Below are 12,104 nucleotides of genomic sequence, written 5' to 3' on the forward strand. Positions count from 1 at the left end.
TGGTATTCTGAACGCATCCAAATTCGCTCGCGTATGCCAGTGCGAATTTAAATAAAATAAAGAAATATATATTTTTTACAACTGGCAGCATTATAAAACGAATTATGTAGACCTATTTTCTTAAGGCCTATGGTACACTGTTGTATGTATCTGACGAGAATATTATATTGTTTTACGTCAAGACTGGAAATGGGGGATGAAATGGCATGGGAAATGACATGTGGTTTATGATGTATTGTGATTTCTTGTCGTATTATTAGGAACATTATTTTGCTACATAATGTCTGTCAGTTGAGCCCGTTTTGGATTGTTGTTGACATATCCAATATGAAGAAAAGCTATTTAAGTACCTATGTCTAGATTCTGTCGAAGATTTTTCCTTTTTTCGTTGATGAAGTTTTAAAAAAATCCTTTTATTTTTTAATGTGTTCGAATCCTTAATTACGTCAAACTGAACTACGTGTGAAATTACGCGTTCCAAGTTTGAAATTATGCATGTGATAAATTCCACGGTTATTTTATTATGTGTCCAGTGTCATTGTTTATTTTTTAAAAACGTTCTGAATCAACGAATTATTTTATATCAGAACAACAGATAAAAAATATATAATAGAAACAAAACCTTCACGATCAATAAATCGAATCAACTTTTTCTAAACATACTTTTGTCTTTGCTAAACGATTATAACTAATCGATTTACCGTTTAATTAGTATTTCGTAAAAAAAAAACTTTACTGGTTGGTTTGTTTTCTAGGTTTTGTAGCGGTAATGAATCGGGCTATATGTCAAATAGTCCATTACGATCGCCCGGAGTCTATTGCAATGGCTATGGGAAATGTCCATTCAATAAAAGAATGAAGATTATGAGGTTCGATTAGTAATTTTAAGTTAATTTTATTTTATTTATGTCAGATGTTATAGGAATACGGTTTTAAGGCTGAGTTGCACCATTTTATTATAACGATGACCAATTCATACACAACTGAAGCTGCCGCCCATTGGTCAAATCGGATATTTTACAGCTGAAATAGAATCAGATATCTTTATAGTAAATTGGTGCAATCTACCGTAAGGGTCTTTAAAATTGTACAGAAGCTTCGCTCATTGCAATTTAAAACACTTAAAAAAAACCACTTGCAGTTTCAAAGTCCATTACAATTTTCTCAAAATAGTTATGTAAATATAAAAGATACCATTTTCTTATATTCTGAATTTGCAATTATATGCAAAAGTTCTAACTATTTCGAATATTAGATAGTAAATGGAGCGAAAGCGTTGCTAGAAATGGAAATAAGTACCTGGTAAGTGTAGGTAATACTACGAAATGGGTTTTGCAGTCCCCTAATAGGATAGCTTTTGGCATTTCAATTTTGTACCTTTGCATGTTAATTTAATATTAAAATATAATTTGCATGTTTGTTTTAGTATTTAAGGAATTAAATGAATTGAGCATTTATTTGGGTTTTTCAATTTAAAATCTCTCGCCAAAAACAATTATTTTACCTTTTAAATGCGACCAGCGTTATCTGTGGTCAATCCAAAGAGATTATACGAATGAGTTCAATTGCAATTTGCCGATTGAGTATTTATAATGAAAAAAATATTACACGCTTAATTGGTTAGTTGTAAAGTTATAGCATAATTAAACGAGTTAATTAACAATTTACTTACTATGGTTTCGTTGAGTTTGCACGTGCTCCTAGCTAATAGGTCAGGGACTAATGAATAAAGGCGATCTTTATTATCTATGGATTTTGAATAGTTAATTTCTTAGTCAGCGGATTGTTTTTTCAAATAGGCCTGTTGCAATAACCATCTAAGTACCTAAAATACTTATAGGGGCTAGCTAAAAACCATGGCGAACGATGGCTAGAAAGAAATCTTGTTTGTTTTTTTTTCTATTACTTAAGTAACAAAAATAAGATGAAAGTCCAGAAAAACAACCCTTTAACTGCTGCGATAAAAAGTGATTATCACATTTTTAATCGCTAAGCAAGTCGTAGAAAATGATTGTAGGTATTGTAGACTTACAGAAGTTTTTATAAAGAAAAGTCAAAAACTTTTTTACAAAAAAATTAAACCGACTTCCCAAAACACTAAAAAGCAAAAAAAAAACTATTTTTAGGTGCATCGGCCTAGAATTCGGTGTCTAATGGATGTTACTAAGTTAATTTTGCCACCGACTTCTAGGCCGATGCACCTAAAAATAGTTTTTTTTTTGCTTTTTAGTGTTTTGGGAAGTCGGTTTAATTTTTTTGTAAAAAAGTTTTTTATTTAAAGCTTTTCAGTGATACGTATAGTTGTCACTATCCATACAAGTGGGAAGTTCTCATCAATACAAAGAATATAAGTCCAAATACGAGGTATTTTACATATTCAGTTGTCGAGTTCCCTCGACTTTCTCTGGTCTCCATCATCAGGTCAGCTTCAAACCTTCACTGTTGCAAAGGTCTTGTCAATACAAATAATTTAAGCCCAAACACGAGGTAGTTTACATATTCAGTTGTCGAGTTCCCTCGACCCTCTCTGGTTTCCATCATCAGATCAGCTCCAAATCTTCACTGTTGAATAGTGCTTTTAGGCGTACACCTGAGTATCAAGTTTTTACCCTATGTATGCCTACAACTTTCGAAGGTTGCCCTCGATTTCTCAGGGTTTCCATCATCAGATCCTGACCTGATGACTATGGGACCAACTGGCAGCTATTCCGAGTCGAACAAAAAAAGAATCACGTAAATCGGTCCATAAACCTCGGAGTAATCGATGTACATACATAGAAAAAAAAAAAAAAAAAAAAAAACATACCGGCCGAATTGATAACCTCCTCCTTTTTGGGAAGTCGGTTAAAAAGAAACTCGAAGATAACGATAAAACACTACCATATTTCATTTTCTTTACGGCCTTTTCTTTTTAAAGCTTTTGTTAAATTCTAAGAGCCTATAAAAGGAAATGTATTTCGTTCGGAAAATTTTTGGAACTGTATTGAATGTTCAACAAATATTTTATATTGGGAAACTCTTTTTGATAAAGCTTTTTCCATATTTATTACCTAAAACCAAACTGGTAACTATTCAGATATTTGTTTGAAACTTAAATACTTTGAGACACGTTAATTACTTACTTAGTAGTTTCCTTGTAAAGATATCTTAATAGCTTTATTTGATACATAGGTTTACATGTGATTTCATCTATGTATTTTTATGCCCATGAATAATCGTGTGTGATAATAATGAGATATGTTCAGCTACACATGGTCTGTTGCCATGCTTAGTTATTACACCGTAGTGGCATGTTACTTACGGCCAGTTTCTTCATCAAAAGTTAAAGTTAAAGTTATGGCTAAAGTAATGTCTAAAGTAAAAGTAACGGTTAAATTCAATTTTTCTATTAGCTTTGCTGTCACTTTAGCCTTGAAAAAACGAATTTGACCGTTACTTTTACTTTAGACATTACTTTAACTTTAACTTTTGATGTAGAAACTGGCCGTTAATAAGTAGGTATGTTAGACCAGCCTAGTCAACAGACGTTTGTTTTACCAGAAGACAATAAAGTCAAATTGACTGATTGACGACGACACTCTCCTTTCGGAACTAAAGTTATTTTTTTTTGCATTGAATTCTATACCAATACGACATACGTAGGTACGTAGGTACCTGCTGACACCTCCTCTCAGCAGTTTCAATTAAATATCTATAAAGCTGAAGACAGCTATTCAAGGTATACAGTTTTAAAAATAAAATCACAAATTAAGAAGCATCAAAAATGTTTATTCGCGTCATGTATATGGAACAGTTTTTAGCGGTGAATGGGCAGGATTCCCTTGTTCTGCTGGTAGCCGCCGGTGGCTTCCTGGTGACCATGCACGGAGTGAGCTCCGAGGTTGTTGAACTTCTCCAGGACTTCCGCACCACCCTTGTAGCCCTTTTGAAGGTATTCTCCCTGGAGAATATGAAGAAATAAAGGTATTTTAGAAACTATTATGTAAGCTAGATCGATGTTACTTAAAAGACAAAAGTTCTTAGATGAAAAACTATACACAAATTGAGCAAGCATTGCTGCAAAAAATATAGTACCAATAAAGTGTGTGCACATCAAAATAAATTGCTTCTGATGCATTGCAATATTCCGTGTGAATGAAAATTCTATGCGAACCCACAAAGGGTTATAAAACAGCTCCACTAAACCGATTATCAAAACAAAGGGGTTCTATATTTTTCCTCCCATTAAAGTAATCCGTAGAGAGGTTAACGAAACAATATCGTGCTATATTATGGCCGCCATTTTACACAGGAACCCTAAAAAGTTTCCACATCTAGAGGTTTTATTCAATGGCTTTTAGAGGACCTCTGTACAGATGAAACAGTTTAACGACCTCCGAGGCAACTGTTTTCAATTTAAACAATGTTTAAACTAAAGTAACATTTTCATGACCCGTAAAAGTTGGCATTCGTTTTTACACTTCCGGCCAAAAAATCCGGCACAGTTGGAAAAATAACTTTAGAATACCATAGTTACGACAAAATTCAGCCATTTTCTGACCAACATTTTAAAATAAATGGCTTTTAGTTCGTGGATTGGTAATTAACTACACAAGTATTTTCAATTTTGTGACTGACCCGGGTGCATTGGCCGCTAGTGTATAATAAATAAGCTGTGTACTCAATTTTATGGTCTGCTTTTATGAACATTGTTTGAGTGATTAAGATGGAGCGTAAAATTTATTGAGTAGTTTCAGAGATGTCTGTGTACCAATGTTCCTATAAAGTATTATCAAGATATATATTAACGGGAAATCGCATAAATCTTTGCGTGGATAACTAGGTACCCTACAAAGGTGTATTTTACTCGATGTCATTAATAAACAAATCTTTTACCTTATTAGCCTTCGAGTCATCAATGTGCTGTTGAGACACGTGATGTCCTTCCTTTCCTTGTGCGTTGGCATCCAAGATCTTCTCCTCATGAGCTCCCTTGAAGCCTTGCTGAGCATTCTCGCCAAAGGAACCAGCGTTGTGACCAGCAACCTTGTGATCTGCCTCATCATGAGCCTCGTCGTAGAAGCTCTCAGATTTCTCTTCCTCATTCTTACTGCTGGAACTCTTGAAACCCTTGCTCACATGACCTTTCTTATGACTCTTAGCTTTCTTCACTTGTTCCTCGTTAGCCCCTGAAACATAATTACAAAATTCAGTTACAGTAAAAAAAGTCATTTATTAGGTATATTAATAGCCTTCTATTTACTTTAAGTTTACTAAATATTAATTTATTATGAGGTTTTTTGCTCTTTTGCCGAAATTGACGACAAAAACTCAGTGATTGACAAGTGAGCGTGAAATTGTACCGAAATAATGAGTTATTCACAAAAAGTTTATGCGTGAGGCATTGGTTTGTTTGGTGAAAAGTAACCTTTTCGTAAGTAACTATAACTAGTTATTGCAGTAAGAACGTACCGTGTTTGTCCAATTTTTGGTTGCCTTCGTAGAACTTTTCATCACCAGCGGCTTTCTTCTTTGCTTCTTCATCCTTGTAGAAGCTTGACTCGCCCTTTTCAGCTTTAGCGGCAGCAGCTCCTTGCTGGAAACCTTCCTGACCATGTTTCACTTCTTCCTCAGCTTTCTTCTCGATTTTCTCTAAGTTTTCACCTGCACCTTTCTTTTGAGCGGCATCGTAAGCATTCTTGTCTACATATCCACCGCCAACTTGTTGTCCGATGAGCGGATGGTACAGCAAGCCGTTGCCGAGGCCGATACCACCAACTCCAAATCCACCGATGCCGGGATGGATAAGACCGACGCCATTCCCAAGTCCTACTCCACCAACGCCGCCAACACCTCCGACGCCAACTCCGCCGACGCCGACGCCTCCGACTCCAGCACCACCGACGCCGAGTCCACCACCAACTCCTCCGAGTCCGAGTCCCAATCCTTGTCCGAGGCCTCCCAAGCCGATGCCGCCGTAGCCCAAGCCCTGGCCTAAGCCGAGCCCACCAACACCGATACCACCAACTCCGCCCACACCACCAACACCAGTAACAGTATTCAAAACAGTAGACGCCGCTCCTTCTATTTGCTCAGGGTAATCCTCACTTTCTTCCACTTCATAACTATTAGATAAAGGCAGTCCAGATTTCGGGTCCGTTCCGATAGCGTCCAAGCGTTCTTTCACAAAATCGTAAGGTGTCTTCTCATCAGCTAGCTCGACTTTGTGGAGCTGAGCTGCAGACAACGCAACGAGAGCGAGGGTGAAGACTTGTGACAACATCGTTGTAGATGTGATTGTTACCGACGTTTCGAGACTGATGTCATTTCAGTATTGCACTGTTATTTATACTAAGGTTAAATTCGGTGGAACGGAATAGTTTTTGTATTAGCCGTGTGATAGTTTTCACAGGGCGTCTGGGGGCCCGTGTCCGGTCGTTTCCTTCCTGTGGTATTGTTTCGACTAGTCCTAATTAGAACGACACGGCTAAAATAAAACAATGTGGTGTGGTCGAAGACCTTGCTTTCCAGTTCATTGGTGGCGGCAGTGGGGCGTTGGTTTACGCAACCACCGGACCGCTATGGGTAACGCGTTTTCTAGACAATTTCTTGCAAATTCTCCCTTGTTATCTCATTTCAGGTAATCATATCGAGCAGTTATTCGTGACTCCGTACTTCGATGATTGAATTTCAGTCAATAATCCGGCGATCGTTAATCTGTCGGCAGCAAGTACCGCCGTCGCGCCGGCTGATTAATCTGTTCGAAGCATAAAGTGAAAAGGTTAATTAAAAACAAAAAATGGCAACATTTAATAAACAGGTGATTAATTTCCTCTCTGCATTATTAAGCATAATGGCCTTGGTTCAGATCGGACGATTTCACGTCATTGTTTTCTTATGCTCAAAATATATGTCGAGGGCTCAACCAAAGGTTATCCGAGTATTATATTGGGTGTTGAGTGACTCAAAGTTGGCCTAAATAAGTCACGTCAACTACCTACCTAGTCATGGAAATCATTCATAAACTTGAGTTGCTGCAGCCAATTTAGTGTTTATCTTTTTCTGTTCTACTTTATTTACATTGTACAAAAGACGTCTATTGTTAAACAAAGTCATCTTACAAGCATTGGTGCAACGAACTGTTATATGGCATTTTTTCAAAAGCACATTTTATTTATAATCTTTTCCTTTTTCATTAATGTACTTTATTCATTTGGTTTCTTATTATACCTTTTTAATGTAGGTATGAGAGCTGCATAAAAATCTATAAAAAATGGTAAAGAAATATAGAACATGAATATTGTTTTTATTGTTCTTATCAGTACCTATACAATAGTTTTGGCATTTATTTATCTACATTTTTAGTTTACTATTAGATACTATCAATCAATATACAACACAAAATTATTCCAAGAAATATTACTGACATAGGGTTATTCCCTCTTATCAGTGTAGTTCTGAGAAAAACTAACAAAAACGACAATGTTTTCTTATTATCATCACTTATATTTTTGTTTATCTGCTAAAACGTGACTAGTTATGATTTAAGAAAAAGACGAGCTCACAACATAATAATTAATCAGCTGTTCTGCATCATGCTGAGTCCACACTCTTGTAAGTAATTTTTTTTTTATGTAATTCAGTATTCAAACTATTTTCATTCATTCACAGGACCTATTAATTACCTCCTATGAAGCTATCATAGTTTATATTTAAAAACAGTTGGAACTTAATAAACTGAAGAAACAAAAAAAAAAAAACAATCGATTTCCATTTCGTATTCGAAGTACAAATCTACAGGCAAAACGAATGAATATGTAAATTGAAATCAGCAAAATATCGATGAATAATGTACTCGGAATGTAAATCATAAGCTTGTCGATTTGTGAATTATACAGTAACAAAATATGGACTGAATGTATGTTACCAATGCATTTTATTGTATGAATGTATCATATGGAAGGAATAATCGGCAAGAAAAAGGTGTTGCTTTATTCATTTGTGATTTCAATTAATACAGGTGTGCTGATTAACATTTTATGAAACTTATGCATAGTTAATTTCATAAATAATTGGACTTCAATACTCTATAGATATTACTTATAACGAACACATAAATAAAACTAAATTCGAATTGAAGTATCTATAGCATCCGTATTTTCAGCTTCAGCTGTCGAATGCACTTACAATGTAACTATGTATTGTAACCATACGTTACTGGATACATTTTAACACTTTTACGGCAAACTATTCCATTTTGTCATTTCGCAGCGCCATATTTTCGACACTTTCAGATGCACATGTTTTATTCATAACTCCCTCAATATTTGTCGATGGGTAACACTATTAAAACCTTTTGCAAACATCCGCAGCCACTCTATACAAAATAGGGTCACCATAAAACTTCGTTCTTGGCCCATTGTGTAAACATGAACTATATCAATATTCACTGAGAACGAGTCGGGCTTTACGAAGATTTATTCCCTTACATATTTCAGTCTCCTTCATCCAAATGTAAGTACCTATGCTGACACATTTCTATTTTATACAACCTGCTTGGTGTCTAGATGGAAAAATATTATCTTTCTTCTTTTATCGCAGACACAGCAATATGGTTAGTGGTACAGTCGTTTATTTGATTTATTGAGTCTTTTCTGGAGTTATGAGAAAATGTAGAATATATTTTACAGGGTTTTGGGACCCTTTCTGATGTCTCTGCAGAGTGATTTAAGGTATCTTCAGGCCAGGTGTGTTAGCTAGGTATGCTAAAATATTAAGAATCACATTCATTTTATATTAACTTAGGTACTCTCTATTCTACAGATAGTCTTTCGGTACCAAAGTGGTCAATTGATATTGAATTGTAGTGTGAATTGATTATAACATGTAGTGAGTTTGAATTATGTTTAATAGTGAATTTTAGTTAACACGCTCTAATCAGTAAGTGCCATATACAATTAAATAGTTATCATGATGTTCTGTACAATGATGTTGCCTAGTAAATTTTAAGGCAGGCGCAAAGATTTCAATGAATAAGAAATAACACATAGATGAAAACTAATAAATGTTTCTAGCACATTCCATTACACAAAATAATGGCTCAAAATTATTTTATATAAAGGTTTTATTTAATACCTTTAAAATAGCAAGGAGGAACAAACTCCTTCTTGTTCGAGCGCCTGATGAAACTTTATAGGCAACAAGTTTTAAATTCACGTACACGTTCCGTATTACGGTAGGCGTTGATCAACTTTGTTATGGCTTGTTATAAACAATTAAATGAGTTTGGTAAAGGAATGTTACCTTATGGCACGTGTAAGTGTTTGGTGAATAAGTAATTTTGTTAAACTTTTACTTGCTATTGTATATAAGTAGATTATGAAGATGGGTATAAGAAGAAGGTTAAAGTTTTTTTGGTGTAAGGTTTAGCAACATTTTGGAATATATAATATAGCTACTCACTACTCTCACCTACTAGACTGCTGTTATCGCTAAAGGCTTCACTCGCATACCCAGATAAAAAGTAGTCTGTATTCTTTATTTTTAAATTCGGTAGTTCCTGAGGTCAGCGCGTTCAAGCAAACGAACAAACTTTTTAGCTTTATTTTATTCGCATAAGATTATGTATGTATATTGAGTTAGACCAAAACTTATGCTGAATATAATTTTCAAAAAGTTATAGGTAAAATGTAACTCATCAATGTCAATAAACTAATCAATTCAAATATTTTTTTCTTCATCACCACTACGGACTTATCGGTCAACAATATTTATATTGCCATCTAAAAACTCACATTAACCAACCAAACATTCGAAACAAAGTGCAAATTAAGTGATAAATAATTTTGTAAAATCTACCGACCATTATTCGTCAATCAGTTTTTTTTTATACTGATTGCACTTTCTATTGATCGCCAATGAGTAAGTACCAAAAAATAATCGGTAGACAACTTTCTCTATTATGAACGACAAGTGGTCACTATCGGAGTGAAACGGGAAAAAATATGACTTAATTAAGTATGACAGATTTAAGTGGCCTATGGATAAATTAATTCATATTTTTTCGCTGTTTTTTTTTCTGCGTCAGTGTGATTTTTCTGCGTCAGTGTGATTTTTCTGCGTCAGTGTGATTTTTCGGCACTCAACGTTATATGTAGGTATGCAACTTATAATTAGAGAAAGAAGTATTAAAGACAGAACAAAAAACACACAACTTTTTTTCACAAAGAAAAAAATTCACTGAAGTTGTACATAAATTAACAGGTAAAATTAATTAAATTAATAAATAAAGCCATTTTCTAACACCAATTTTAGTTAGTTTCATTAATAATATTTTTTTAAGATAATAAGGAAAAATAACCACGGACCTAATAAATTGGATCGTCATTCAGCGAAAACGATATAATATTTTTCTTTCTTCGTTATTTTTCTCAGAAATATTCGTCTACTTATTCACCGAAGGGATACATATCTATGATCATTGGATTTTTATTTAGATTGGCCATTACATATGACGGGCTGTCTTCTACAGGAAAATAACTTGTAAATCTACCTACATACGAAAAGCAATTTCTCACTCAATTTGTTCGAGATATTGAGTTGTATCGTGTACCTAATTTGTATAATTTGACGTATGGATGGTTTCTTTAATTGGGTTTCTTTAATCATGTGTAGATATTAATATTAGATACATAGATACTTTACATGTAGTTCATAACTGTACACTTGCAGGATGATATGCATATTAACCACGCTTTATACTAGAAAACTTTTGCAATGTATGTAGGTGTGATCTTCTGCCATCGGTTTCACCTATTTCCTGAGGGAAACGCTTCCGAGTCCCGGATAAAAAGAAGCCTTTGTTATTCTGTTGTGTAACCTACATTTAAAATCCATGTACTACCTACTTAGTTTTTGTACAAACAGTATCCATACATTTATTCATCCAGCCGTACAACCTTTCGCGTTAATAATATAATAGGATGGTTACTGTATGTGTATGTCTCTTTTTTATGTAAATATAGATTTAGTTTATTTTAAAATATAATGTACAGATTTTATTGAAAAATAAAAATGCCAATGCAACAAAAAAAAAATAGGATGGTTACTGTAATCACAATCATGGAGGGCGCAATTCCAAAAAATATGAGGCGACAAACACCGGACAGTCTCCACAATTCATTTTCATCATCATTCTATTTCACCGACGCAGAAAATACCCCTTTCCATTGAGATACAAAGTTGTCCAATCACGACAATTCCAAATAACCATCGTTCCACAATCACGTGAAACGATTTTTCCATTTACTTACTGGTTACAGGAAAATACGTTAAAATTCTGTGCAGTAAAAATATCTTCGGTTCAAAAGCGTGCAATTCTGTTGACGAGAGAATTGCGAGTTCCATGCTCCGCTAAAATGTTAGGAAACAAAGAAAGTGAGACGGTTCCAATGAATATTACATGAGAGTGTACCTAGACTAGTGGTTAAATACTAGCCGAGTTGTGTCTCGCCTGAAATACTAGGAGTAACGTAGGATTTACTTTCGTGAATATTTGTCTAAGCTTTTGTTTTAACCCTTCTGTTTTTGTAAAAGTTTGTGCCAACATCGATCTATAGTCTGACTGTCAGGGCTTCTTTCATGCTAAAACTGCTGTATTGATTAAAATTAAATGTTGTATGATGAGAAATAATATAGGTGTGTCTTTCATTTCTTTATAATACGCTCGATAAATAATCCCTCGGTGCGTCGTGCATTTGCCCAACACTATAAATAAAAACCCAAAATTGAATACTTCGAATAAGAAATCAGTTTACCAAAACTCAATAATCTAGAACGTTCTTTGTTATTAGAGCCTAACATATCGAAAGTAGTTGACAAAGTATAGGCCAAAGGCGTAATACATCCCAGTAACTTGTGGTCCCATCCATTTGTTTGGTCAGGCCGTCTAGATTTATCTGCGGGACTAATTTCGGAGCCAACAAAAGGATCCCTAGTTGAACTAGGATTTATGTCTTAGGTGACATCAGAAATCTACCAGGCAAGGTACAAAAGCTCTTTTATTTTGACCAAAGGTAACATTGTAACTATTAGCTAGGCATATTGAAGCAACTTGTTATTTTCAA

General features: G+C 34.7%; 1 protein-coding gene across 1 annotated transcript; it reads right to left on the minus strand.

Moving 5' to 3' along the window:
* Window positions 1-3,747: 3,747 nt before the first annotated feature.
* Window positions 3,748-6,298, minus strand: LOC124633836. Its single transcript, XM_047169197.1, has 3 exons — window positions 5,452-6,298; window positions 4,876-5,168; window positions 3,748-3,940 (listed from the first exon to the last, which is right to left on the minus strand). Exons 1-3 carry the CDS (start codon window positions 6,260-6,262, stop codon window positions 3,797-3,799), a joined length of 1,248 nt encoding a protein of 415 aa, XP_047025153.1. The 5' UTR covers window positions 6,263-6,298; the 3' UTR covers window positions 3,748-3,796.
* Window positions 6,299-12,104: the final 5,806 nt, after the last annotated feature.

This window comes from Helicoverpa zea, chromosome 10, assembly GCF_022581195.2.
Source record: "Helicoverpa zea isolate HzStark_Cry1AcR chromosome 10, ilHelZeax1.1, whole genome shotgun sequence".
In the NCBI taxonomy this organism is placed as follows: domain Eukaryota; kingdom Metazoa; phylum Arthropoda; class Insecta; order Lepidoptera; family Noctuidae; genus Helicoverpa; species Helicoverpa zea.